The sequence below is a fragment of the Hypanus sabinus genome, chromosome 14 (genome assembly GCF_030144855.1).
Source record: "Hypanus sabinus isolate sHypSab1 chromosome 14, sHypSab1.hap1, whole genome shotgun sequence".
Taxonomy (NCBI): Eukaryota; Metazoa; Chordata; class Chondrichthyes; order Myliobatiformes; family Dasyatidae; genus Hypanus; species Hypanus sabinus.
The window spans coordinates 55,273,682-55,301,327 of record NC_082719.1 but is presented as its reverse complement, the minus strand read 5'-3'; the positions used below and the strand labels follow the sequence as shown (position 1 = coordinate 55,301,327).

At 40.7% G+C, this 27,646-nt stretch overlaps 2 protein-coding genes across 3 annotated transcripts in view; both read left to right on the top strand.

Annotated features, from left to right (window-relative positions):
• Positions 1–27,646, top strand: part of dlc1 (DLC1 Rho GTPase activating protein) — a 447,394-nt gene that overhangs the window by 296,158 nt on the left and 123,590 nt on the right. The gene's annotated exons all lie outside the window — the stretch shown is intronic.
• LOC132404415 (general transcription factor II-I repeat domain-containing protein 2-like) lies at positions 19,342–22,169 on the top strand. The gene is made up of 2 exons (XM_059988545.1): positions 19,342–21,136; positions 21,222–22,169. The coding sequence occupies exon 1, from the start codon at positions 19,607–19,609 to the stop codon at positions 20,543–20,545; it is 939 nt and encodes a 312-aa protein (XP_059844528.1). The 5' UTR covers positions 19,342–19,606; the 3' UTR covers positions 20,546–21,136; positions 21,222–22,169.

Sequence of the window (27,646 nt, the reverse complement as noted above, 5' to 3'; positions counted from 1 at the left end):
AAAACAGATCTCCATTTAATGAATTATGTGATTTCTAAAACCAATTGGCTGCACCAGTGATGATTTGGAGTGTCATATTAAAGGGGTGAATGCTTATGCAATTAATTATGTGTTTTATATTTGTAATTAAATTAGATCACTTTGTAGAGATCTGTTTTCACTTTGAAATGAAAGAGTTTTTTTTCTGTTGATCAGTGTCAAAAAAGCCAAATTAAATCCATTATGATTCAATATTGTAAAACAATGAAACATGAAAACTTCCATGGGGGGTGTGAATTCTTTTTATAGGCACAGTATAGTACTATTTTTAGCTGCAATACAGAAATTAATTGCAGACCTCTCAAAAATGGTACATATGACAGTACAGGGCGAAAAAGCTAACTTCGGTCAGAACCACTGAATAGACAATGGAGTAGAAACTGCTCCTTAGTCCTCTTCCAAACTTCCATTGATTTGATGTCATTGGAATCAAATTTTACAAATGGAGGAGAATGTATTCCACAGCATTGTCAATGACAGGGCTAAATTAAATATTTATTCATCAACGATTGTTTCATATAATTAACTATTGACAAACCTGAATTCTTATTATATTTATATCCTCTCAGGACAATAATGTTCATTCACTGAAACTTAGATTTATTTGTTGTTATATGAGAACTTTAAAGGATAATATGGAGTTAATACCTCCACACATTCAAGTTCGGAACATTTGAAGATTGTTTACCAAAGAAACCTTCTGTTTCCCAAATCAAGTTTTGTTGAACACAAAGTTTGTAGCCTTGCCTTGACTAATAATGGGAAAGAAAATCTGTATTGGTAAGATATTTCTAGGTGGTGATGTTTTATTAAGATTTAGCTGAGATTGTATTTGATAAAAAGTCATCTGTAGAGCACGTTCTTTAGAACACAACAGTTTCAAGTTCAAGAATAAGAACAGTTAAAAAAAAGAACAAAGCAGAAATATATCAAAATCTACTTCGTGTGTCTGTGAGCCTCTCGGGTCAAAATGCAAATCAACGAGACACTGAGCAAATTATGTTCCTATGACAGGCAGACAATTTCCTGGAGACTTAGATTTGAAAATGGTCAGTACACAAAACAAAAAACTAATATCTGCTAATCTGAATCTCGAAATCTTGATATGCTTTCATTTTTATTCAATTGCAGGTAGAACATTTGATTAAAGTTCATAGATCAATAAAACTCAAACAGTATCATATTGAACACCTGTCCTGAACCCAACCAACACACAATTTGTCAATGACTAACCTTTCACCTAATTTTTTTCTGGGTCTGTGCCTGAATACTCAACTGATATGTGTAAGATTACTGTTTAAATAGGCAAAGTAGGAAGAGAACTCAATAACCACAAAAGAGACCTGTTTATCTGCATAACCTGTCTAATATTGATAGAACTTGTTAATCCAGGCACTGATTTGGGGTGTAGAATAAATTTGACTTCAAAAGTCCCTCTATTCAGTAACATATCCTTTGATGTTCTTAATTCCTACAAAAAAACACAATGCTGTAATTATCCAATAACTTTATTGGCTGCATAAAAATTTTCTGTTGACGTTTAACAGAATTTAAATAAATTGAAAATTCTCCCTGTAATTATTACAACTATTAAATCAGCAAATTTTTCAATGGTGAATTTGACAGACTTTGTTGGGTAATGCTATCAAGTATTCTGAGCCAAAGATTTGGAAAATGGACCATCTTTGATTCAACTAAATGGTGAAGAGGCTTGAGAGATAGAATGAGCCACTCTATAGTTATTGCAAGTCTTCCTAGACCTTGGGTTACTTCCTGATGTCTTGCCCAACACATATCCCTAACCAAGACCACCAAAAAATGATTACGTGGAATGGGTAGGTTGCCTAATGAAGAAAGATTAGACAGACTAGGCTTTAGAACAGACAGAGGTGACAATTGAAACACACAAGATTATGCAGAGTATTGACAAGGTAGATGAAGCAAATATGGTTCCTCTTATGGAAAAACCCAGAAAATCTAGAAATAGGGTCAGTTTTTAAAAGTAGGGTTATCAACTTGAGGGGAGCTTTTGTGCAAGATTCATAGAGTTATACAGCATGGAAACCTGCCTTCAACTCCAACTCCTCCATGATGACAAAAAATGCCTGTCAATGCTAACTCCAGTTGCCTGTGTTTGGCCCATATCCTTCTAATGTTTTATCACTGAACCAGTGCAAACATTGTATTGATAAGTGCACCTACCACCTCCCCGGCAGCTCAATCTACATAGCCACGATCAACTGTATAAAATATCTTGGCCTTCAGTCTTTTTGTCTTTTAGTCTTTCTTTTCCCACGTCAACCCTATGTCTTCTAGTTTTGGCTTCCCTGTCCCGGAAAAACACTGTAACTGGATACCTTACCTTTGTCATCCATAATTTTATAAACCTCTCTGCTGTCACCCCTTAAACTCCTTCAGCTCCAGTCCCAAGTTAAGCAATCCCTCCTTAACACTCAGGCCTTCCAAATAAAGCAACATCCTCATGAAACTTTTCTTCACTCTCTCTAGCTTAATCAATTCATCCGGTAATGTAACAATTAAATCTGCACAGAGTAGAACTGCATTGTGCATACAACTGCATATTTGTCTTAACAACGATGTGTCCAGCTGTAAAATGTCATCCCTGCTCCTATATTCATTGTTTCAGCTAATGGAGGCAAGGATACCACAAACCTTCCTCAACTCTCTGGTGTCATTGTCAGAGAAGTCTCTACTTGTACCCCAAGAGCTCACTATTCTACAACACTCCCCAGTGAATGCCACAAAAACCACACCTGCCCCTACACCTACTCCCTCCTCACTACCATTCAGGGCCCCAAACAGTCCTTCCAGGTGAGGTGACACTTCACCTGCGAGTCTGTTGATGTCATCTACTGTATCCGGGGCTCCCAGTATATCCTGTATATTGGTGAGACCTGGGAGACTGCATCACTGAGCACCTATGGTCCATCCACTAGAAAAAGTGGGATCTCCTAGTGGCCGCCCATTTCAATTCTACTTCCCATTCCTATTCCAACTTGTCAGTCCATGGCTGTCTCTACAGCTACAATGAGGCCAACCTCAGGTTGGAGGGAAAACGCCTTTTATTCCATCTGGGTAGCCTCCAACCTGATGGCATGAACATATATTTCTCAAACCTACGGTAAATGTTCCACGTCTTCCTCTTTCACCGTTCCCCATTTCTGTTTCCCTTACCTGCCTATCACCTCCCTCTGGTGCTCCTCCCCATTCCCTTTCTTCCATGGCCTTCTGACCTCTGCTATTAGATTTCCCATTCTCCAGTCCTTTATCTCTTTCACCAATCAACCTCCCAGCTCTTTACTTCACTCCCTCCCCCCTCCCAGTTTCACCTGTCACCCACCATCTTGTACTTCTTCCTCCTCCCCTCCCTGCCACCTCGTTTCCACCCCGCCCCACACTGCATTACTCTGACTTCCCTCTCCATTTGCATTTCTCAACCTGATACATCAGTAATTCCTTTCCTCCCATAGATGACCAAAAGACCATAAGATATAGGAGCAGAAGTAGGCCATTTTGGTCATCGAGTCTGCTCCGCCATTCAATTCTTCCAGTCATCCCCACTCCCCTGCCTTCTCCCCATACCCTTTGATGCCCTGGCTAATCAAGAACCTATCTATCTCTGCCTTAAACACACCCAATGATTTGGCCTCCATAGCTGCTCGTGGCAACAAATTCCACAGATTTACCAACCTCCAATTTAAGTAATTTCTCCGCATCTCTGTTGTAAATGGACGTCCTTCAATCCTGAAGTCACGCCCTCTTGTCCTGGATTTCCCTACCACGGGAAATAACTTTGCCATAACTAATCTGTTCGGGCCTTTTAACATTCGGAATGTTTCTGTGAGATGCCCCGTCATTTTCCTGAACTCCAGGGAATACAGCCCTAGAGCTGCCAGACATTCCTCATATGGTAAACCTTTAATTCCTGGAATCATTCTCATGAATATTCTCTGAACCCTCTCCAATGTCAGTATGTCCTTTCTAAAATAAGGAGTTCAAAACTGCACACAATACTCCAAGTGTGGTCTCACAAGTGCCTTATAGAGCCTCAGCATCACATCCCTGCTCTAATATTCTATACCTCTAGAAATGAATGCTAACATTGCATTTGCCTTCTTCATCACTGACTCAACCTGGAGGTTAACCTTTAGGGTATCCTGCACAAAGATTCTAAGTCCCTTTGCATCTCTGCATTTTGAATTCTCTCCCCGTCTAAATAATATTCTGCCCATTTATTTCTTCCACCAAAGTACATGACCACACACTTGCCGACATTGTATTTCATTTGCTACTTCTTTGCCCGTTCCTCTAAACTATCTAAGTCTCTCTTCAAGCTTTCCATTTACTCAACACTACCTGCTCCTTCAGCCACCTTTGTCTCATCAGCAAATTTAGCCACAAATCCATTAATCCCATAGTCCAAATCATTGACATACATCGTAAAGAGCAGCAGTCCCAACACTGATCCCTGTGGAATTCCACTAGTAACCAGCAGCCAGCCAGAATAGGATCCCTTTATTCCCATTCTGTTTTCTGCTATTCAGCCAATGTTCCACCCACGCTAGTAACTCCCCTGCAATTCCATGGGCTCTTATCTTGCTAAGCAGACTTGTGTGCGGCACCTTATCAAAAGCCTTCTGAAAATCCAAGTACACCACATTACTGCATCTCCTTTGTCTACTCTGCTTGTAATTTCCTCAAAAAATTGCAGTAAGTTTGTCAGGCAGGATTTTCCTTTCATGAAACCATGCTGGCTTTGGCCTATCTTGTCATGTGCCTCCAGGTACTCTGTAATCTCATCCCTAACAATCAATTCTAACAACTTCCCAACCACTGATGTCAGGTTAACAGGTTTATAGTTTCCTTTCTGCTGCCCCCCACCCTTCTTAAATAGCGAAGTAACATTTACAATTTTCCAATCATCTGATACAATGCCAGAATCTATCAATTCTTGAAAGATCATTGTTAATGCCTCCACAATCTCTCCAGCTACTTCCTTCAGAACCCAAGGGTACATTCCATCAGGTCCAGGAGATTTATCCACCCTCAGACCATTAAGCTTCCTGAGCACCTTCTCAGTCGTAATTTTCACTGCACATACTTCACTTCCCTGACACTCCTGAATGTCTGGTATACTGCAGATGTCTTCCACTATAATGACTGATGCAAAATATGCATTCAGTTCCTCTGCCATCTCTGCATCTCTCATTACAATATCTCCAGCATCATTTTCTATTGATCCTATACCTATCCTCAACTCTCTTTTACCCTTTATATACTTAAAAAAGCTTTTAGTATTTCCTTTGATATTAGTCGACAGCTTCCTTTCATAGTTCATCTTTTCCTTCCTGATCACCTTCTTAGTTTCCTTCTGCAAGTTTTTATAAGCTTCCCAATCCTCTATCTTCCCAGTGGCTTTGGCTTCTTTGTGTGCCCTCTCTTGCTTTCACTTTGGCTCTGAGTTCACTTGTCAGCCACAACAGTGTCCTTCTTCCATTCGAAAATTTCTTCTTATTTGAAATATATCTGTCTTGTATTTCCCTCACTTTTCACAGAAACTACAGCCATTCTGCTGTTCTTCTTGCTAGTGTCTCTTTCCAGTCAGCCTTGCCCAGTTCCTCTCTCATGCCATTGTAATTTCCTTTATTCCACTGAAATACTGACACATTGGAATTTGGTTTCTGCTTCTCAAATGTCAAAGTGAACTCAATAATATTGTGATCGCTGTTCCCTATGGGTTCCTTAACCTTAAGCTCTCTTATCACCGCCAGATCTTTGTACAACACCCAATCCAGCGCAGCCAATCCCCTAGTGGGCTCAACTACAAGCTGTTCTAAAACGTCATCCCTTAGACATTCTACAAATTCTCTCTCTTGAGGACCAGTACTGACCTGGTTTTCCCAATCTACTTTCATGTTAAAATCCCCAACGGTTATCTCGACATTGCCCTTCTGACACGTCTTTTCTAACTCCTGCTGCAATTTGTAATCCACATCCCAGCTGCTGTTTGGAGGCCTGTATACAACTGCCATTGGGGTCCTTTTACCCTTGCCATTTCTGAACTCAACCCAATGAGACTCTACACCTTCCAATCCTATGTCATCCCTTTCTAATGATGTAATATTATTTCTTATACACTGCACCACCCCCTCTGCCTACTAACCTATCTTTCCGATACATGTTCAGGTCCCATTTGCAGCAATCCTTCATCCAAGTTTCAGAGATGGCCACAACGTCATACTTGCCAATCTGTAGCTGAATTTCAAGATTGTCCATTTAATTTCTTATGCTGCATGCATTCAAATATAACATTTTCAGTCCAGTATTTGTTGCTTTCTGTTTTAATGGCACCACACCTCTATTGCCCTGTAACTCATCCCACTGGCTGTAATTATGCCTCACCTCCTGCCTGTCCTTTCTAACATCCCTGTTGCACACTATCTTTGATTTATTTCTGTTTCCCCCTTTTCAGCCCTATCACTGTGGTTCCCATCCCCCTGCCAAATTAGTTTAAACCCACCCCAACATCTCTATGAACCCTGCCTGGTAGAATATGGGACCACTTTGGGTTCAAGTGTAACTCATCCTTTTTGTACAGGTCATACCTCCCCAAGAAGAGGCCCCAATGATCCAGGAACCCAAAGCTCTGTCCCCTTTACCAGTCTCTTAGCCACACATTAATATGCCTGATCATGCTATTCTTGCACTCGTTAGCACATGGCAGGAATCCTGAGATTACTACCCTGGAGGTCCTGCTTTTCAGCTTCCTATCCAACCTGAATTCTCGCTTCAGGATCTCCTCCCTTTTTCTACCTATGTCATTGGTACCAATATGTACCAAGACTTTTGGCAGTTCACCCTCTCCGTCAGAATACCCTGCACCCAATCTAAGACATCCCGTACCCTGGTACCTGGGAAGCAACACACCATGCTGGTATCTTTATCAGGCTGACAAAACCTCCTGTCTGTTCCCCTCGCTATGGAATCCCATATGACTACTGCATTCTTCATCTTCTTCTCTTCCCTTCTGCACCATGGAACCACGCTCAGTGCCAGAGACCCAATCACCATGGTCATCCTCTGTCAGGTCACCCCTTCAACTGCATCAAAAATGAGATCATAATTACTGATGGGGATGACCAGAGGGGTGCTCTCTACTATCTGAGCTCTTCCCATCCCTTCCCTGACAGTCACCCACTTATCTAACTCCTGCAGCCTCAGGGTGACTAACTCCTTGTAGCTCCTACCTATCTCCTGCTCACTTTCCCTTATAAACTGTAAGTCATGAAGCCGCAGCTCCAGATCCCTAACATGATCTCAATCTGCTGAATTCCTCCAACCTTTTGCTTTTCCCTCAATATTCCAGCGTCTGCAAGTTCTTGTGTATCACTCAAGGTCTAACACAGTGCAGAAAGATGTTCCAGCAAAGGGCCTGTGGAAGTTCACGGTATTGCACACATATCCCAACTTTCTGCATTATTCTGGAGCTCAACCCCAAATGTTCAGTGCAGAACTGTTGTATTTTTAATGGAAATGTCAAGCCAGAATCGATAAGGCAGGCAGATTAGGCACTGACCCAGAAAACATTTGAGCAATTTAACTAGAATGCAACAGAAAATTCTTTGAGAGCCAGTTCACCTGTTCCCCCCTCACCACCACATCAGCTGACATACTCCACTGAGAATGACTTCAGCTGTATAGTATGTCTATTCACACACTGTAGTGAGAAACAGATGATAGGAATGTATCATTCAACTTAGTTTTACTGTTATTTACATCTGTGCAAGTGCAAGAATTATCTGTTTATCTCAGAATTACGGCTTTGGACAACTAAAGACCTAAATTTTACTGAATCCTAAACCTTACACTTGAATGCTAATCCATTGAAGGGGATTGATTCAATTCATCTGTCATATTATTTTTGAAAGTGTGCTTAGTAAAACTGCCTTTTCCAGCTTCCTAAGATCTAACAGGGCAAGTTTCTACCCAGCAATTATTGAAATTATTGAGGATATTTTTCTCCCCTGGTAATAATGCTTAGGTTTACCAGTTGGATGTGGTATTCAGCTGTCCTTTGCCTCAGTTCTTTTGAGTTATCATTCCTTACACATTGCTTCCCTTGATGTTGATGTCTTAAGCAAGATGGCAGAAAAAGGGAAGATAAGAGGTACAAAGAAGCATTGGGAACAATTTAAGTTTTTCTAAATGAAGAAAGGAAAGTGCAATCAGGCACCAGAGAACATCAGTGTACCAATCCATTCTTGCAGTATCAGAGGAATATGCAATAAACTCGTGGCACTTGCATGGGCCTATGAGATCTGGCAACCAAGAGTGCGGAGGAAAAGAGGATTAATTCCGAAGTATGAAGGTTTCGTAGGAGGCTGTTTCCCTGGCCTTGAAGTACTAGACAGGACTGGGTGCTATCATCTGTGGATTTAGAGATCCTAAGTATCAATAATGGGGAAAGGTGATGGTGGAATTTAAATTTTCAAGGAATGCTACAGATTTGCTACTGAATGGTAGGAGGAGGTGCTGAGTATGTTCCAGTATTAAAAGTAGCGGACTCCTAGGTAGCAAAGGGAAGAGTCCCAGCTTTAATAGCATAGGGATGCATGAGTCTGGTCATAGTGGAAGGGTGGGCTTCTTACATCTGCAGCACAGGTGCAATTGTACTAGAACAAATGCCAAAGGAGTGCCTCCAAGTTTTGCGAAGGGCTCTATGTTAGACTGCAATAAAAGTTGCAAACATGGGCAATAAGATGGCACGTGAAGCCTGGTAAATTGTGGAGTCTCAGATGTTTCAAAATACTTGACATGCCTGCTGGCAGGATGGACACGGGATGATGGGAGTGGTTGTGATTAAGAAACAAGTGGAATTTAGGAGTAGGATTCCAAGGTTCATCAGACTTTAGTCAGTATAAGATTTGACAATATTAATGAGGACTTAAATCAGAAAGTATGGAAAGCAATTCAAACATTCAGAGTACTGACAGGAAGAAAATTAAAGAGACAGCAGAATTTGAGAATTAATACAATCCACTTAACTTTGGTTCAAAGCTGTGGTGCACCAAATTTAAGTGTGCAATGTACTTTATCTTTGGTTACTATGCCCCGTTCAGAATCAGAATTTGAATCATATTTATCATAATTGACTTTCTACAAATTTCTACAGATGTACTATGGAGAACATCTGACTGACTGAATTAGCATCTGGTCTGGGGGGCAGGGGTGGGGGGGGTACTACTGCACAGGACTGAAGTAAGCTACAGAGAGTTGAAAAACTAGCAAGCTCCATCATGGGTACCACCCTACATAGTATCGAGGTCATCTTCAAGGAGCGGTGCCTCAGAAAGGCAGCGTCCATCATTAAGAACCTCCAACACCCAGGACATGCCCTCTTCTCATTGTTACCATCAGGAAGGAGGTACAGAAAACTGAAGACACACACTCAGCAATTCTTCCCCTCTGCCATCCGATTTCTGAATGGACATTGAACCCTTGAACAGTAACTCACTACTTTTTTTATTTCCTATTTTTTTCACTACTTATTTAATTTAGCTATTTAATATATATATATATATATATATATATATATATATATATATATACTTCTCTATATTATCCTGTATTGTATTGTACTGCTACCACAAAGTTAACATATTTCCAACATATGCCAGTGATATTAAACCAGATTCTGACTTACACAATGTGAATTTTGACATTTTGCGGCTGCAATACAGTGCAAAGATATAAAATCTATAAATTGCAAAATTAAATAGATGGTGAGAAAAGGAATAATGAGGTAGTGTTCATGGGTTCATGGGTCATTCAGAAATGTATAGTGGAGAGGAAGAGGTTGTTCCTGAATCATTGAATATGAGTCCTCAGACCCCTGTACCTCCTCCCTGATGGAAAGAATGAGAAGCGGGCACATCCCAGACAGTGAGTGTTCTTAATTATGGATATTAACTTCAAGAGGCACTACATCCTGTGCATTGGACACTCCATACCAAGCAACACTGCAACCAAAAAGAAAGATTTCCACCGTACATCTGTAGAAATTTGTAAGAGGCTTTGGTTACATACCAAATCTCCTCAATGAAGAAGAGCTGTGTTGGGCCCAGGATAGATCCTCTAAGATCTTGACAAGGAACTTGAAGCAGCTCACCCTTTCCATTGTTGACTCCTCAATGAGGACTGGAGTGTGTTCTTCCAACTTTCCCTTCATGAAATCCACAATCAGTTCCTTGGTCTTAATTATGTTGAATATGAGGTTGTGGTGACACCATTCAACCAGTAAATTTATGCACTCCTCTAAATTTTCTTATTCCTATTTTCATGCATCCTTGAGGTACACTAATGTGACTGTCAGCAAGGAGATGTTATTGTTCATCTGCACCCATTGGAATTATGAAATACCAAGCAGGAAGTTTGATAAGTTAACAAGTGGGCAGAAGAAACAATTCAATTATATTCTCAAAGCTGCCTTAGAAAGGTATAACGTCCAAAATGATTTATGGGAATTCCTGGCCCATCACTGCTCAAAATAGAAAAGGAACTTTTGGGATGAAATTGAGAACCTAAATTGCTATCATGAGGAGTGCTTATCACAAATCATGCATCACTTTCCAAATGACCCAACCTCGTACTCCACCTATGCCATCTGTGACAGAGTCTACCATTCCCAAATTGGTTTCATCAGCTCCATAAAAAAGCCCCGTGGAAGCGGTTCAAAGGTTCATTTATTAACAAGGAGTGTATCCACATACAACTCAAAAAATTGCCTTCTTCAGATAACCACAAAACAAAGAAAGAACTTAAAAGTCATTCAGAGGAAAATATCAACTCCCCCCCCCCCCACCACCGCCGACCCACCTGAGGAACATAGAAATTAAGAGAAGATATTCCATTTAATCATGAGAAAGGAGGAAAGGAGTTTGACAGGACAGGATAAGGACTAGACTTGTGCCCTCACCATGTGTTCAGTACTATGTCACCATGGGTCAACCAGTCAATGTTAGTGGGATGCATATTAATGCAAGAGCACCTGTGCTCCTAATTAAAACTCAGACCTTGAAGACTGCAACACACACAAAATGCTGGTGGAACGCAGCAAGCCAGGCAGCATCTATAGGAAGTAGTACAGTCAACCTTTTGGGCCGAGACCCTTCGTCAGGACTAACTGAAAGAAAAGATAGTAAGAGATAACTTCCAGCATCTGCAGATTTCCTCATGTTTGCCTTGAAGACTGAATTGTTTTCCATGTAAATCAAAGGAATAAAATGAAGGGGTACTGTTAATTGTTTTGGAAGGCCTAGGTCAGGAGTTTATCATCAAGAGCTATGTCGACTTGGGAATACTTGGGGAAAAACAGTACACACAAGTCTTGTGGGATTGGAAAAGTGACTTTAAAGCAAATTATTTGAGTGAGGGGTTAGTTGATTGTTGAGTTGAGCATTGACGTGAGGCAGGAGCTGTCCAAAGCCACCGATTAAAGTATACTAATACAGATATTCTTGCAGATGCCACAGCAGTGGGATTTTGGAGAGTTGTGAAGAAAAGCATGCTGTATAAATATCATAAGCAACTGAAGCAGTGTGAGCCTGAATGGGTGGTCATCGATGTTTCGTAAAGAGGTTTTTCCAGCTGCTGACTATTTACTTTAAACAACACAGGTTTACTTGGGTCATAGCTAAGGAACTATTTTTAAACAATCTTTTTTTCCACTGTGGCTGGCCTCTCCCAGCACTGAGTGGACTCTCACACTGAAGGGATTCAGTTGCCATGAGTGAACCCTGTCTGTAGTAACTAGTATTGTGATCAGGCAACAAGCCAAACTCTACAGTCTCAGTGGAAAACAGGGCAGTTACAACAAAGGGGAATGTTTTATTCTTATTTAAGCTAAATACAGAGCTGTGTAAATTATTTACCAATGTGCCACAATATAAACAATTTAAGAAAAGGTCATCCATTTTTTTCTGTGCATATCAATTTTTGGCAGATGAATGTTGATTTATTTAAAACTTATCTGTCACTGCAAAAGATACGGACTATTTTCACTCTTGGACATTATGCAAGTATCACCAACACCTTCTTATATGTTTCCAGAGAAGTGTCTCAACTTCATTTAACTGCTTGACAAGAGCAGGGTTGGCTGATTCCTGAATTATTCTCTGGGTTTCATGCATTGGTGACAGGAAAAGCATTTACTGCCTTATAAAAAAAATTAACAGATCTCTTCTAACTCCATTGAAACTGATAATGCCATTTGGCCTGACCTACATTTCCATTCCCCACAGAAGCATACTGGCATAAATTGCATATGTCAAAATCAAGCACATATTTGGATAACCTTGCAGTGAAATTCGTAACACATCAGTCTCTTGCTGCTTCAAGCTGTGAAACTTCACTTGCGTGCTTCATTTCCACCGAACAGGTAGAACTATAAGGAAAATCACATTAAAATGCTAACTGGGCAAATATGGTTCAGAACAAGAATTTTAGAAAGGATCATCATGTAAGATTGGATGTTGAGAGTGAACATCCCTAAACAGAGGAATTTCTATAGAATGGAATTCTGAGACTGGTGATAAGAGTATTTGAGAAACTGAGATCTCTGAATTACTCTCTAAGATACTGACAGATTGTCAGCCATTTAAACCAACAAATCAGCAGACATTACTTATAAAAGAATTTGCCTTGTGTGTTTCCTATACTGGACTTTCTATAGCGGGATGCAAACTTTCTGCAAGTTCATGCAGAGCCATTGGTCACATGCTTCTATTCTTAAATTGGTACCAACCAATATTAGATATGTCACAACACTACCCTTGGAGCTCCATAATGGAGATGGGAGCAGTGAATCAGTTGACACACAATAGACTTCAAACTATTGCAAAATGCCCTGGTTTGTAGTTATTTCCAATGGTAGGATAACTCTAAGCTTTCATTACTAAAAAGGTTTTGCTTTATAGAATTTAGAAGTAACAAAGGGACAATCCACTTAAAGGGATCACAATTGTCAGCAAGAAGAACAATTGTGTTGGCAGATTGCAAGATGTTGTAAAAGCAATTGTAGTAGTGTAGGAGTTCAACTTTCCCAAATTGGACTTTTGCCTTAGTGCAAAAGGCTTAGATGGGGTGGAATTCGTAAAATGCATCCAAGGAAGTTTATTGATGCAGGATGAGGGGAGTTCTATTCAGGAGGGAGCCTATTTGACCTTATCTTATGGAATGAGGATAAGCAATTGATAGAAGTGTCTGTGGAGGAACCCTTTGAGAATAGTGATCACAGTTCAGTAAGCTTCAAGATAGTCATGGGAAAAGATAAGGTTGGTCCTTGTGTAGGGTTCTAAACTGGGGGATGGGATATTTTGACAGTGTAAGGCAGGACATGTCAGAAGTAGATTGGGACCAGCTGCTAGAGGAGAAAACAATACCTGATAAGTGAGAGGCCTTTAAAATGAGGTAGTAAGTGTTCTGAGTCAACATGTCCCTGTAAGAAGCAGGAACGTTAAGGTTAGGGAACCTTGCTTAATTAAGGATATTGAATGCTTGATCAGGAAAAAAGGAAGCATGTGTCAGGTATAGGAAATCAGTATTGAACAAGTACTTTCAGGTTTATAGATATAGGAAAAAACAAGAAAGAAAATTGAAGGGAAGAAATTACCTGGAAAGTAAGGTAAGGGGGGAGGATCGTAAAACACTTAATAAATATTTTAAAAGCAGAATGGTAGGTCAGGAAAATGTCAGTCATCTCAGAAACCAGAATGGTAATCTAGCCAGGAGCTATGAGTGAGCTCCTAAATAAATACATACTATTAGTATTCATCAGGGAGAAGGATAAGAATTGCAGTGTTAAGGGAAGGCCTGGAGCATATCTGTTTCAGTAAGGAAATGATAGAAATACAGGGCTGATGGGATCGACCTCAGGATGGTTTGGGAAGCAAAGGAGGAGATAGTTGGGCTCTGACAGAGATTTTTGAATGTCCATTAGCCATTGATGTGGTACCATGTGACTGGAAGGTTGCTATGTTGTCCCCTTCATCAAAAAGGGCAGTACGGTTAAGCTTAGAGACTGCAGGGCAGTCAGATATGAATTGTTTGATTCTGTGCAAATGGATTTTGTGTTCACTTGGAAAGGCTAGGACTGATTAGAAGATTTCAGCACTGCTTTGTGCAGTGAGCTCGTGTCTCAAATATCCAATTACATTTTTGGAAGGTAACTAAAAACATTAATAACTGTAGACTGTAAATGTGCTCTACATGAACTTTAACAAAGTTTTGAACAAAGTCCAGGATGGTCTAAAATCTTAAGGCACAAAGGATCCAAGGTGGCATTGCAAAATGGATCCACAATTGGCTAGATGACAGACGCCAGAAGGTAGTGGTGGAAGGGAGATTTGTCACTAGAAATCTGTGACAAAAATATGTTATAGGGATTGGTGCTGAGAACTTTGTTGTTTGTAAATGTCTTTTATCTAATATAGATGAGAATGTAAGGGGTTTAATGAGTTTGCAGATGGAGTTGTAGATCATGAAGTAAGTTGTCTAAAGATTTTCCTTAGACTTTGATCAACTGGACTTTTGAACAGAAAGGTGACGATTGAAACTTAATCCAGACAAGTGTTAGATAATGCATTTTGGAATATCAAATTCTGGTAGGGCATATAGAGGAATGGCAGGGAACCTAGGAGGATTGATTGGTGCCCTGAAAGTAGTAACACAGATGGAGATGGTAGTGAAGAATACGTTTGGTGTTACTAAGCTGAAGCACTGAGTATAAGTGTTGAGATGCCATGTTGCAGCCCTCCAAAGTATTGGTTAGACTGCATTTGGAGTATTGTGTACAGCTCAATGATTCTATGAACAAAGGAAAGTTCATATATTTTATGACTATTTGTTGTCATCCATCACATACTTCCATTTCAAGCCAACTTTGAGTTGAAAACTCAAGGCCATCAGTTGTTTTATTACTTCTGTATTTACCTAAGTAAATATGAATCAAAAGTAGTGCATGATGTTAAGGATTCATTAAGTTCCCTTACCTATTGGAAAAGAAGATATTGCTGTTTATTAGTTAGAGGGCTATTTGTTCAAAATCCAATGAAAGATGATTAACTGATTAAATGCAACATATTTAGCTGATTTTTTAATTAACTTAATGGAATTTAAGTTTATTTTTGCCATCTCCAAGCTGTCAAAATACAGTTACGAACAAAGGAAAGATCAAGTTACACTGAAGTTAGGAAATCCTTTAATTCTTAAATTAAGCTATTATTACAGCTGGTCCATCTGAGGAGTTTCTCCTTTACCCTTTTGTAAAGTTGAAGTGTTCCATTTCTCCCATTTCCTTGCAATGAGCTGAACTAATTCTGAATATCATTTATTTAGAGTGCTCAAAAGGTGCTTGGAAGTTGTATATGCTTTGTCATGTACAGTTTGCACTACTTATTCCTTTCACAAACTGACCAACTAAAAACATGTTCACTTGACTGTGAGAACAAAATACCTAATCAAAAAGTAGGCACTTTAGAAAATGTTGTACTTGGCATGCGACTGAAGTAGAATGAAGTTTGTTTCCAGCAGAAGGAATATAGACAGTCTCCAAAACAGTTCTGTGGTGCCAGTATGATGTTGGCATGGCAACATAAACGTGAGGTAATTCACAAATGTGGATTCTCAGGCTACAGGCTGTCTACACATGTCAAACTTCTGTTACCCCGTGTTAACTGGCTTGGATAGGAGTTGGGGCAGATTGTTTGTTATAAGAAAAAGACAGAAGTTGGATCTTTTCACCCTAAGTCAATACTTAAAGAGATGATAAGAGCAAACAATTTTAAAGGCTGTTTGGGAAATATAGCCTTTAGTATTTGAAAGTAAATAATTGAATCACACAACATGTGCTATTAAATAAATTAAAGTACACTTTCCATTTTTCATGGAAATCTCCTTAAAGTGACACTTGTTAAGTCCGGTCTAGAACTGGTTCACTGAGAATTCTTCACTATTGGGACACAACAATATTGCAGAATGGAGTTTTATGTAGACCTGTCATTAATACCTTGTTTCCATGATGTGTCCAGAACAATGGCCACTATAACTATACTTGTCTGACTAGCTGCTTCCCACTGGCTCTATTGAAGAATCAAGAAGTAGGTCGTTTGTCATGATTACTCAGAACAATTGATTAAATATATCTTTAATTCTATCTGTTTGATCAATTTTCTTACAAATCAATTTGAAAATGGGAATAGAATCAGAATCAGGTTTGTTATCATCGGCATGAGTCGTGAAATTTGTAATGGAATAATGAAATAATGGAATTTTAAAAAACAAACAAACTGGAATAAATTTCTGTAATTGTGATACCAAATTGGCAGTCATAACCCTTTTTTCACATCTCCCTGATTTTTATTTCTATTGAATTCACTACTGGAAAGTATCTGGTGCACTTTAAGAAATGGCAAAAGCACAAATTAAAGGTATTAATATATTATCATTAAAAATTTAAATCCTGTGACTATCTTGCTTCTCTCTATTCCTTTCATCAGTACTATTTCAGTTCTAGCTTCATGCTCATCGTAGACACTAATCAACGTAAAGTGGGAATAAGGAAGGTCAGTATTGCAAGTGCAATTGATATTGTCTGGATAGACATTAGCAAGGTTTTTGAAAAGATTTTGCATGGAAGGATTATTAAAAATGAAAAAATCCCACAGAACTAGCCCACAATGGATTGTGTAGGGGAGAGAGAGTTTAAAAGAAGCAAGTGGCAGCAGTTGGCACACTTCACACACCACAATCCCAAGAAACAATGAATTGCATAGAGGGAAAGAGAGTTTAAAAGAAGTGGTGGCAGTTCACACACCACAATCCCGAGGAGACATTGGATTTTAGATAATTAGGCACTTGGCATGGTCCAATAAAAAGAAGTTACCGGTAGGTTTAAGCAGAGCAGAATTATTGGAGCAGACTTTGTGTAAGTGGGCCAGTGTTGGAGTAGGAAGTTGAGACCTAGGCTCATTGAGGAGAGGCATAGGTTATAGGTAGATTTTTTTCAACACTTATTCTTCCTTTCTTTCTTATTACACATTTAGAACAGTAGGAATGCCAGGCAGGATACTGGAATGGTCCTCTTGTGGAATGTTGGAAGGCAGGGAGACTTCCATTGTTCCTGATGACTACACCTGCAAGAAGTCCATCCAGCTGCAGCTTCTAAGAGACCATGAAGCAGTTGGAGCTGGAACTGGATGAACACCAGATCATTTGGAAGGCTGAGGGTTTGATATACAGGGAGGGAATTCAGGACACAGGAAATTGGGTGACTGTCAGGAGGGGGAAAGGGGATAGGCAGTCAGTGCAGAATACCCCTGTGGCCATTCCCCTCAACGACAGGTATGCCGCTTTGGATACTGTTGGCGTTGATGACCTTGCAGGGCAAAGCACAGTAGCCAGGTCTCTGGTACTGTGTCTGGCTCCGTGGCTCAGAAGGGAAGGGGATAGAAGAGGCAAGCTGTAGTGATTGGGCATTGATTGGTTAGGGGAACATAAAGGAGGTTCTATGGATAAGAACAACATTCCCAGATGTTTGTTGCCTCCAGAGTGCCAGGGTCAGGGACATCACACTTCTTGTACACAGCATTCTAAGGTAGGAATGTGAGCAGCCAGAGGTCACGGTCCATGTCGGTACCATTGACATGGGTAGGAGGCGTGAGAAGGTACTGCAAAGTGAGTTCAGGGAGTTAGGTGCTAAGTTAAAAGACAGGACTCCAGGTTTGTGATTCCTGGATTGCTACCCATGACCTGTGCTGGTGAGGCCATTAATAGGAAGATCACATATTTTAATAGATGGCAAAAGAGTCGGTGCAGGAGGAAGGCTTTCGAGTTTTGGATCATTGGGCTCTCTTCCAGGAAAGGTGGCACCCATACAGAAGGGACAGTTTGCACTTGAACAGCAGTGTGACTAATACCGTAGTGGGAAGGTTTGCGAGTTCTGCATGAGGAGGTTTAAACTAGAAGGGAATTAAACTTAGATACAAATTCAAGAATTGATAGGACAAGGATGCAGGGGCTAATGTTTTGAGCTGCTTATATTTTAATGCAAGAAGTGTTGTAGGAAAGGCATAAGAGCTTAGGGCATGAATGCGCACATCGAATTACGACATTGTAGCCATTACTGAGACTAGGCTCCAGGAGAGGCAAGACAGGCAGCTCAATGCTCAACGTTCTGTTGTTTTAAACATGATAGAATGGGAGGGATTAAAAAGGAATGGGTGACATTACCAGTCAGGGAAACTGTCATGGCAGTGTTCAATCAGGACAGACCAGACAGCTCGTCTAATGAGGCTTTATGGGTGGAACTGAGGAATAAGAAAGGTATGCGCACATTAATGAGATTATATTATAGAGCACCCAACGTCTGCAGGATTTAGTGGAACACATTTGTAGATAGTTCGCAGACTGTTGCAAGAACATGAGGTTGTGAAAGTAGGTGATTCTAATTTTCCACATGACTGGGACTCCCATTCCATAAAAGGGCTGGATGAAAAAGAGTTTGTCAAATGTGTTCAGGAAAGTTTCCTTCATTAGTACATCGAAGTCTCAACTAGAGATAGTGTGATACTAGATCTCCTACAAGGAATGAGACAGGGCAGATGACAAAAGGTTGTACAGAGGAACATTTTGTATCTAGTGATCATAATGCCATTACTTTCAAGGTAATTATGGAAAAAAGTAGATCTGGTCCTCAGGTTGAGATTCTAAATTGGAGTAAGTGTGGATTGGAGTGGTTTGTTTTCTGGCAAAGGTGTGCTTGCTAAGTAGGAGGCCTTTCAAAGGAAATTTTGACAGTACAGAGTTTGTATGTTCCTGTCAGAATAAAAGGCAAGGCTAACAGGTTTCGGGAACCTTGGTTTTTGAGCGATATTGAGGCTTTGGTTAACGAAAAGGAGATGTTTAGCAGGTATAGGCTGATAGGAACAAATGAGGAAATCAGGAGAGCTGAAAGAAGACATCAGATTGCTCAAGCAGACAAGATGAAGAGAACCCTAAGGGTTTCTATAGGTATAGTACGGGGGTCGGCAACCTGCGGCTCCCGAGCCATTTGTGGCTCTTTCACCTCTGTGCTGCGGCTCCCTGTGGCTTTGGGAGATAATTGGTCAGTATTTAATTAAAATGTATTTTATGTTAGTTTGTTAGCTTTTGAAATGTAATTCTAAATTTGAAGATTATGGTGATCTTGTACAATCTAAGTGTGGCGACACATTTCCTCACAATTAGCCAGCATTCCGGCTAAGGGAGATAGCCTACGGGGGTTTGGGAGTACGCGTCTTTTGCAGCATCTGCGTCCATGGGGGCTGGGTTGAGGGAGGCTTAAAAGCAAGGCTGTTTAGTTCGAATAAAGTTATTCGACTGCAGTTTACTGACTGCGTGAGCACACCGCTACAACGTGTTTTTATCGCTATTAATATACGTCACCACTGCCAATACCTGACACCCGCCAGTGCGCGATTTTTTTAATTTTTCGATCCAAGGTAAGCCAACTATGGAGAATTCTAAAAAAAGAAAAGTGACTGAAGAAAACAGAACGTTTAATGATACGTGGACAGATTCATTTGCTTTCACTGTTGACGAGACTGGTTTACCGGTATGCTTAATATGCAATGAGAAACTAGCAAACAACAAAAAGTCAAATGTCGCAAGGCATTTCCAGAATAAACACGCAGCCTTTGCTCAAAAATATCCGGATGGAGATGAGAGAAAAAAAGCCGTTTCGGAACTGATGCGGAAGTTTGATCTGAGCAAAAATCATTTCCAGAAATGGATGAAGTCTGGAAAATCAACGACATACGCCAGTTATATTGCCGCTCAGGAAATAGTCAGGCACGGGAAGCAGTTTACAGATGGTGAATATATAAAAGAATCTTTCATTAAGATTTCAGAACATCTATTCACGGACTTTAAAAACAAGAGTGAAATTGTGCAGAAAATCAGGGATATGCCCCTCTCTGCAAAGACTGTCAAAGACAGAACCATAAAAATGGCAGAAGACATCACAAGACAGCAAATTAAAGACATCAATTCAGCTGTGGCCTACTCGATTGCCTGTGACGAGTCTAAAGACAAAGGTGATATTGAACAAATAGCGTTGTTCTGCCGGTATGTAAACTCTGCCGGGCCACAGGAAGAACTGATTGAGTTGATACCTCTAAAAGACCAAACACGGGGGGAGGACATCTGTGAGGCTGTCTTGAATTGTTTAAGAGCCAAAGGAATAAAGACCACCCATCTGGTGTCAGTAGCTACTGATGGGGGCACCGAATATGACGGGAACGCACAAGGGAATTGTGGCTTTACTGCAGAAGTCGCTGGACAGAAAGCTGCTGACTTTTCACTGCATCTTGCACCAAGAGGCACCGTGCGCTCAAACATTTCCTCCGGAATGCACAGAAGTAATGGATGTTGTCATTCAGATTGTCAATAAAATAATGGCAAAAAGTTTAAATCACCGTCAATTCCGTTTGTTACTGGACGAGCTGGAAATTGCATATTCTGATCTCCTGCTGCACAACAAAGTCTGATGGTTGTCCAGGGGGGAGGTGCTGAAACGCTTTGTCGCGTGTCTGGAAGAAGTGAAAACTTTCCTGGGCAGCAAAGGGCTCAACTTTCCTGAGCTGGAACAGCCAGAGTGGCTGGAAAAGCTACACTTCATGGTAGACATGACAGCGCACCTGAACACGCTGAACACATCTCTTCAACGGGGTAAGGACGTACAGCCCTGCACATGTTGGAGGATGTTTTGGCATTCGAGCGCAAGTTGACGTTGCTTGCCAGAGATTTACAGAAAGGCACATTGTCTCACTTCCCCAATTTGAGAGAGTTCAAACAAGGTCACGACATGATAAATTCGGAGTATTTACATTCTGCAATCATCGCAATGCAAACATCGTTTGGGAAACGCTTCTGTGAGTTCAGAGAGGAAAAAAACACATTATCCTTCCCGGTCACTCCCCTAAGCATCGATCCATCCCTACTAAATACGACTGCATTGTCAGGTGTGAGTCAACCTGAACAAGTATGATAAATATTTTAATTGCCTATTATTTTACGTATATTCATATGTTTTCATTGTTCAGTGAAATAGTCCTTTTATTTTTCAGGTTGACAGCTGGCTGACGTTATTTTTGGTTTGCTGCTGGCGGCAAATTTAAGTTTGGCGTTTTTCATAAATACAAGAAGGACTCAAATAGACGTTGAGTATTTTACTTAAAAGTAACCTTCAACCCAACGTCTTTTTTTCGGAGTTCAAAATGTTTTTGTTGCATGCAGAAATGTAATTTCATTTTCTCTGCAGGAGTTCATCAATTTCATAAATGCAACACATTATAGTTTGTTTATACATAGCATAAAGGCAAAACAAAACGTTGTATGCAGTGTTATTTCATTTTAAATGTCAAGCGGGTTTTGCGGCTCCCAGTGTTTTCTTTTCTGTGGGAAACGGGTCCAAGTGGCTCTTTCAGTGGTAAAGGTTGCCGACCCCTGGTATAGTAAAAAGCCAAAGCAAAAAGAGTAAGGGACAAAATTGGTCCTCTGATAGATCAGTGTGCTAATCTATGCATGCAGCTGAAATAGATGGGTGAGATCTTAAATGGATTTTTGCATTTCTATTTACTCAGGAGACAGACACGGAGTCTATAGGTGTGAGACAAAACAGCAACGAGGCCACAGACCCCATGCAGATTACAGGCAAGGGGGTGCTTGGTGTCTTGAGGCAAATGAGGGTGGATAGATTCCCAGGGCCTGACAATGAGTTCTGTCAGACCTTGTGGGTGGGTAGTGCAGAAACTGCAGGGAACATCCTTAGCCACAGCTAAGGTGCCGGAGTCCGGGATTGTAGGATAACTACTGTTGTTCCATTGTTTGAGAAAGGCTCTAAGAATAATCCAGTAAATTATAGACCTGTGAGTCTGACATCAGTGGTGGTAAAGTTATTGGAAGGAATTCAAAAGGGTCGGGATATATAAACATTTGTGAGACAGGAACTGATCAGGAATAGTCAACAGATCTGTGCACAGTAAGTTGTGTCTCACCAATCTTAGAGTTTTTCGAGGAAGTTACCAGGAAAGTTGATGAAGGCAAGTCAATGGATGTCATCAACATGGACTTTAAGCAAAGCCTTTGACAAGGTCCCACATGGGAAATTGGCCAAAATGGTTTAGTCATTTGACATTCAAGATGAGGTGCTAAAGTAGATTAGACATTGGCTTTGTGGGAGAAGCCAGAATGTGGTTGTAAATGGTTGCCTCTCTGACGAGTGGAGTAGTGTTTGTTATCTCTATCAATAATCTGGATGATAAAATGGTAAACTGGATCAAAAAAATTTTGTTTATCATCAAAATAGGAAGTGTAAAAGAGAATCAAAATTCGCATTGGGATCTAGACTAACTGAAAAAATGGCAATGGAATTTACTGCAGACAAGTGTGAGGTATTGCACTTTGGGAGGACAAACCAAGGTAGATCTTATATGTTGAGCAGTAGGGCACTGAGGAGTATGTCGAGCAGAGGGATCTGGGAATACAGATCTATAAATCCTTGAACGTGGGGTCACAGGTAAATAGGGTTGTAAAGAAAGCTTTTGGCACATTGGCCATCATAAATCAAAGTATTGAGTACTGGAGTTGAAGTGTAATGTTAAAGTTGTATAAGATGTTGGTGAAGCCTAATTTCAAGTATTGTGTGCAGTTTTAGACACCTACCTACAGGAAAGATGTAAATAAGAATGAAGGAGTACAGAAAAAGTCTATAAGGATGTTGCTGGGACTTAGGGAAAGATTGAATAGGTTAAGAATTTATTCCTTGGAATGTAGAAGATTGAGGGGAGATTTGAAAGAGGTGTACAAAATTACAAGGATGTACTATAGATAGGGAAAATTGCAAACAGTCTTTTTCCAACGAGATTGAGTGAGACTACAAGTAGAGGTCATGGGTTAAGATTGAAAGGTGAAATGTTTAAGGGAAACATGAAATGGATCTTCTTCACTCAGAGGTTGGTGAGAGTGTGGAGTGAGCTGCCAGTGCAAGTGGAGAATGTGGGTTCAACTTCAGCATTTAAGAGAAATTTATTTAGGTGACATGAATGGAAAGGGCATGAAGGTCTATAGTCCTGGTGCAAGTTGATGGAACTAGGTGGTTTAAAAGTTCAGCATGGGCTAGATGGGCCAAAGGGCATGTTTTGGTGCTGTAGTATTCTATGACTCTATGAGAATCAAAGACCTGGGCAGGAAGCAAAGGATATGGTTGACATGTGTTTTTGTGACTTGAAGGCTATTGCAGTAAGGTTCACAGCATTCGGCACTCAATCCCTTTCATTCCTCGTGCATGTTACCAATGTAGAATTACCCACAGGGAAAGGATAAAATAAAACAAAGATGATGAAATGATTGTCCATGTGTTGACAGTTAGGAGAAATATTCAACCTGCAGGGATAGAAATAGAAATGGACAAAATAACAAAAGTGATTCCAACCTGAGAAGTATAAGAAAGTGCACTTGGGGAGATAACCATATAACTATTACAGCACGGAAACAGGCCATTTCGGCCCTTCTAGTCCGTGCCGAACGCTTACTCTCACCTAGTCCCACTGGCCCACACTCAGCCCGTAACCCTACATTCCTTTCCTGTCCATATACCTATCCAATTTTACTTTAAATGACAATACTGAACCTACCCCTACCACTTCTACTGGAAGCTCATTCCACACAGCTACCACTCTCTGAGTAAAGAAATTCCCCCTCATGTTACCCCTAAACTTTTGCCCCCTAACTCTCAACTCATGTTCTCTTGCTTGAATCTCCCCTACTCTCAATGGAAAAAGCCTATCCACGTCAACTCTATCTATCCCCCTCATAATTTTAAATACCTCTATCAAGTCCCCCCTCAACCTTCTACGCTCCAAAGAATAAAGACCTAACTTGTTCAACCTTTCCCTGTAACTTAGGTGTTGAAACCCAGGTAACATTCTAGTAAATCTTCCCTGTATTCTCTCTATTTTGTTGACATCTTTTCTATAATTCGGTGACCAGAACTGTATACAATACTCCAAATTTGGCCTTACCAATGCCTTGTACAATTTTAACATTACATCCCAACTCCTATATCCAATGCTCTGATTTATAAAGGCCAGCATACCAAAAGCTTTCTTCACCACCCTATCCACATGAGATTCCATCTTCAGGGAACTAAGCACCATTATTCCTAGATCACTCTGTTCTACTGCATTCTTCAATGCCCTACCATTTACCATGTATATCCTATTTAGATTATTCCTACCAAAATGTAGCACCTCACACTTACCAGCATCAAACTCCATCTGCCATCATTCAACCCACTCTTCTAACTGGCCTAAATCTCTCTGCAAGCTTTGAAAACCTACTTCATTATCCACAACGCCACCTACCTTAGTATTATCTGCATACTTACTGATCCAATTTACCACCCCATCATCCAGATCATTAATGTATATGACAAACAACATTGGACCCAGAACAGAGCCCTGAGGCACACCAATAGTCACCGGCCTCCAACCTGACAAACAGTTATCCGCCACTACTCTCTGGCCTCTCCCAACCAGCCACTGTTGAATTCATTTTACTATTCCAATATTAATACCTAACGATTGAACCTTCCATCGTTGCAGCAGGGCAAGGTGACAAATCCATACAATAAATGGGAGGATACTAATCGATGTGGAAGAACTGAAGCACCAGCGGTGTACACCCACAGATCTGTAAAGGTGGCTAGGCTGGCTGATTAGAAAGGAATAGAAGGATGTTTTCTTGAGGCATAAAACATAATGTGATGTTAGAACTATATTGAATGATAATTAGACAACAAGTTGAGTACGTGACAGGAAAGTTGGCATTGCACTGGAGAGAGTGCAGAGGAGATTTATAAAGATATTACCATGACTGAAATGTTTTTCGTGAGGATAGATTAGATAGGCTTGGGTAATTTTCCTTGGAACAGAGGAGACTGAGCAGTGATTCAGTTCAGTTGTTAAAAGTTGACAGTTCTAGGAAGATTAGGTTGAAAGGTCATTGATTTAAAGTAGACAGTAGAATTAAAGGGGAGTTGAGGAAAAGAGTCTCCTAAATTGTGGTAGGTGACTAGACTACATTGCATGAAAGGATGGTGGAGGCAAAAATCTTTATATATTTAAAAAGTATGTATGGGGTGTCCAGGGAGGGGTAAACCCCTGGTGAAGAGGATTGAAATGCCCATGCCATGGCAGCTTACTCACCTTTTGTCCCCACTGGCCACTCAGCTCTCACCTATGGCTCCAAGTAGCTGTTTGCATATGACGTGTGGCCACACTCCAGACTGAGCAGATGAGATCTACAGTGGGATCCAGTGGTCAGGAAGGTGATATTGCAGTGCTCCACAGAGAGCGAAGTACTTGACAAGGCACAGAGGATGTCATGGTCATCCACTACAACCAAGGAAGACCAGTTAATGACCCTTGTTTGTACCACTGAACCCAGATTTCTGAGGTAGAGAGCGTGTAGCTGCTTTTACACTTTAAAAAACTCTCTCACAAACATCTCCTATCATCATCAGACATGACGGATGACCACGAAAGGTGTATCAAAAGAACCGTAAACAGACTTGGTTCTGGAACGTGAGCTTCTGTTAAGTAGCTCATGGCCTTTCAGAACTTCTAAGTGGGATTGCACTCATCGCAAGGAGTCTTTTGTTGTTGAAGCAGTGCAAGATTTAAAGAGTTCGAGGCCTTTCAGAACTTTTCAGCAGGCTGCAATCATTGCAAAAGGTTTTTTGTTGGTGAGGGAGTGTTAGGTTTAAAAACAGTTCAGGGCCTGTCAGAACTTTTCGATGGGCTGCAATCATCACAAGAAATTGTTTGTTGGTGAAACAGTGCAAGTTTTAAGAAGAGCTTGGGGCCTTAAAGAACTTCTCAGCAGGCTGCAGTCATAATGATCTCTCGGCACCCAGCGAGGGCCAATAAAAAAGAAGTGAGGTGTAAGTGAGCGTCATTTGTTGGAGTGGATCGTGTTAAAGTGGCCATGCTTTGGCTCAACAGACTTAGCCAAAAACAGGTGCGGGCTAGAACTTAAGCTTGAGAGGTTTACAATAAAGCAAGTGTAGGCAGGATGCAGGTTAAGGTAGTGGAAAGCTCCTCCTGTGAGATGTGCGATTTCAGGGTACCTAATGGTGTCTTTGATGTCTACCATCTACAGGAAGTGCATCCAACTTCAGCTCCTGACTGGCAAGGTCAAGGAACAGGCGCTGGAGCTGGATTACCTCAGGATTCTGTGGTCACACCCAGACTGCAGGATTCAGATAGTGAATGGATCAGTGCAAGGGTTACCTGTGGCCATGCCCCTCAACAATAAGAATTCCCCTTTGGATATTGCTGGGGGTGGAGGATGACCTATCAGGACACATCAGCAATAACCAGTGAGTATAAGCAGTCAGGCTAGAGGCTGAAGAGCAGGATCTCCAAGGTGGTAGTCACAGCCTTAACCTGCATCCTGCCTACACTTGCTTTATTGCAAACCTCTCAAGCTTAAGTTCTAGCCCGCACCTGTTTTTGGCTAAGTCTGTTGAGCCAAAGCATGGCCACTTCAACACTGTCCACTCCAACAAATGCCGCTCCACTTCCACATGCTAGTCAGGGCCAGAATAGGATGACGGTACAGATGAATGAGTGGCTAAGGAATTGGTGCAGGGGGCAGGCTTTCAAAGTTTATGAGGAGAACACAGGAGATTAGAAATGAGAAGGATAATAAATCAGCCATGATGGAACGGCCGTGAAGACTTGATGGGCTGAATGGCCTAATTCTTTTTCTATGTCTTCTGGTCTTCTTCATTACAGTTGTAATTCCCCAAATGGCTTGGCTGAATGTCATAAGGTTTTTATGATTCTATAACGTTCTATTCCTTGAACTATCCTCTTCCACTTGTATTTCTTCTTCATGGGAGCTCTGCAGCTAGTCCAATGACAGACCGTTCTTCCCATTAATATTGATGTTAAAGTTACTAGGACTTCCATTACTGGTGGCTGAGGAGAGTGTAACTAATGAAAAGAAACACACAGGAGCTGCGATACTTACCTACTTAGTTCTTACTCCTTTTATGGTGAAGCACTCATATGACATGGTGGCGTAATGACATACTTCTTACATATAACCTATAATGAATTGTGTGAACAAATAAATAATAAATAAAGAATAAAGAAATAATAATAAAGAATATTATCAATCAATATACTTACAATATTACTCAAATATTGCTGAAATATTAAATATACTACAAGAATCAATTTAAACCTGGAAGTCTTTCATCAGAACAATGCCAGTGTTTTTTACGTCTGCATTGATCTGCACAGGGTCAATCCAATATCTGTGGAGCGGGGGGAAATTTGGTAAGAAACAAGGTGAGAATACTTGTGGACCAGAAGGAGCAAAAATGTAATTTATCTCCCTCAACTGCCAACCACATCCCCATGTTCTTCACTTAGCTTGTCAGGGACTGTGGGACTCTTTGCTTAGTTCAGTCCAGTGACAT

Bases quoted from the DNA above. Each gene is read 5' to 3' on its own strand.
- LOC132404415 (XM_059988545.1), top strand. From the start codon at position 19,607: ATGGAGAATTCTAAAAAAAGAAAAGTGACTGAAGAAAACAGAACGTTT.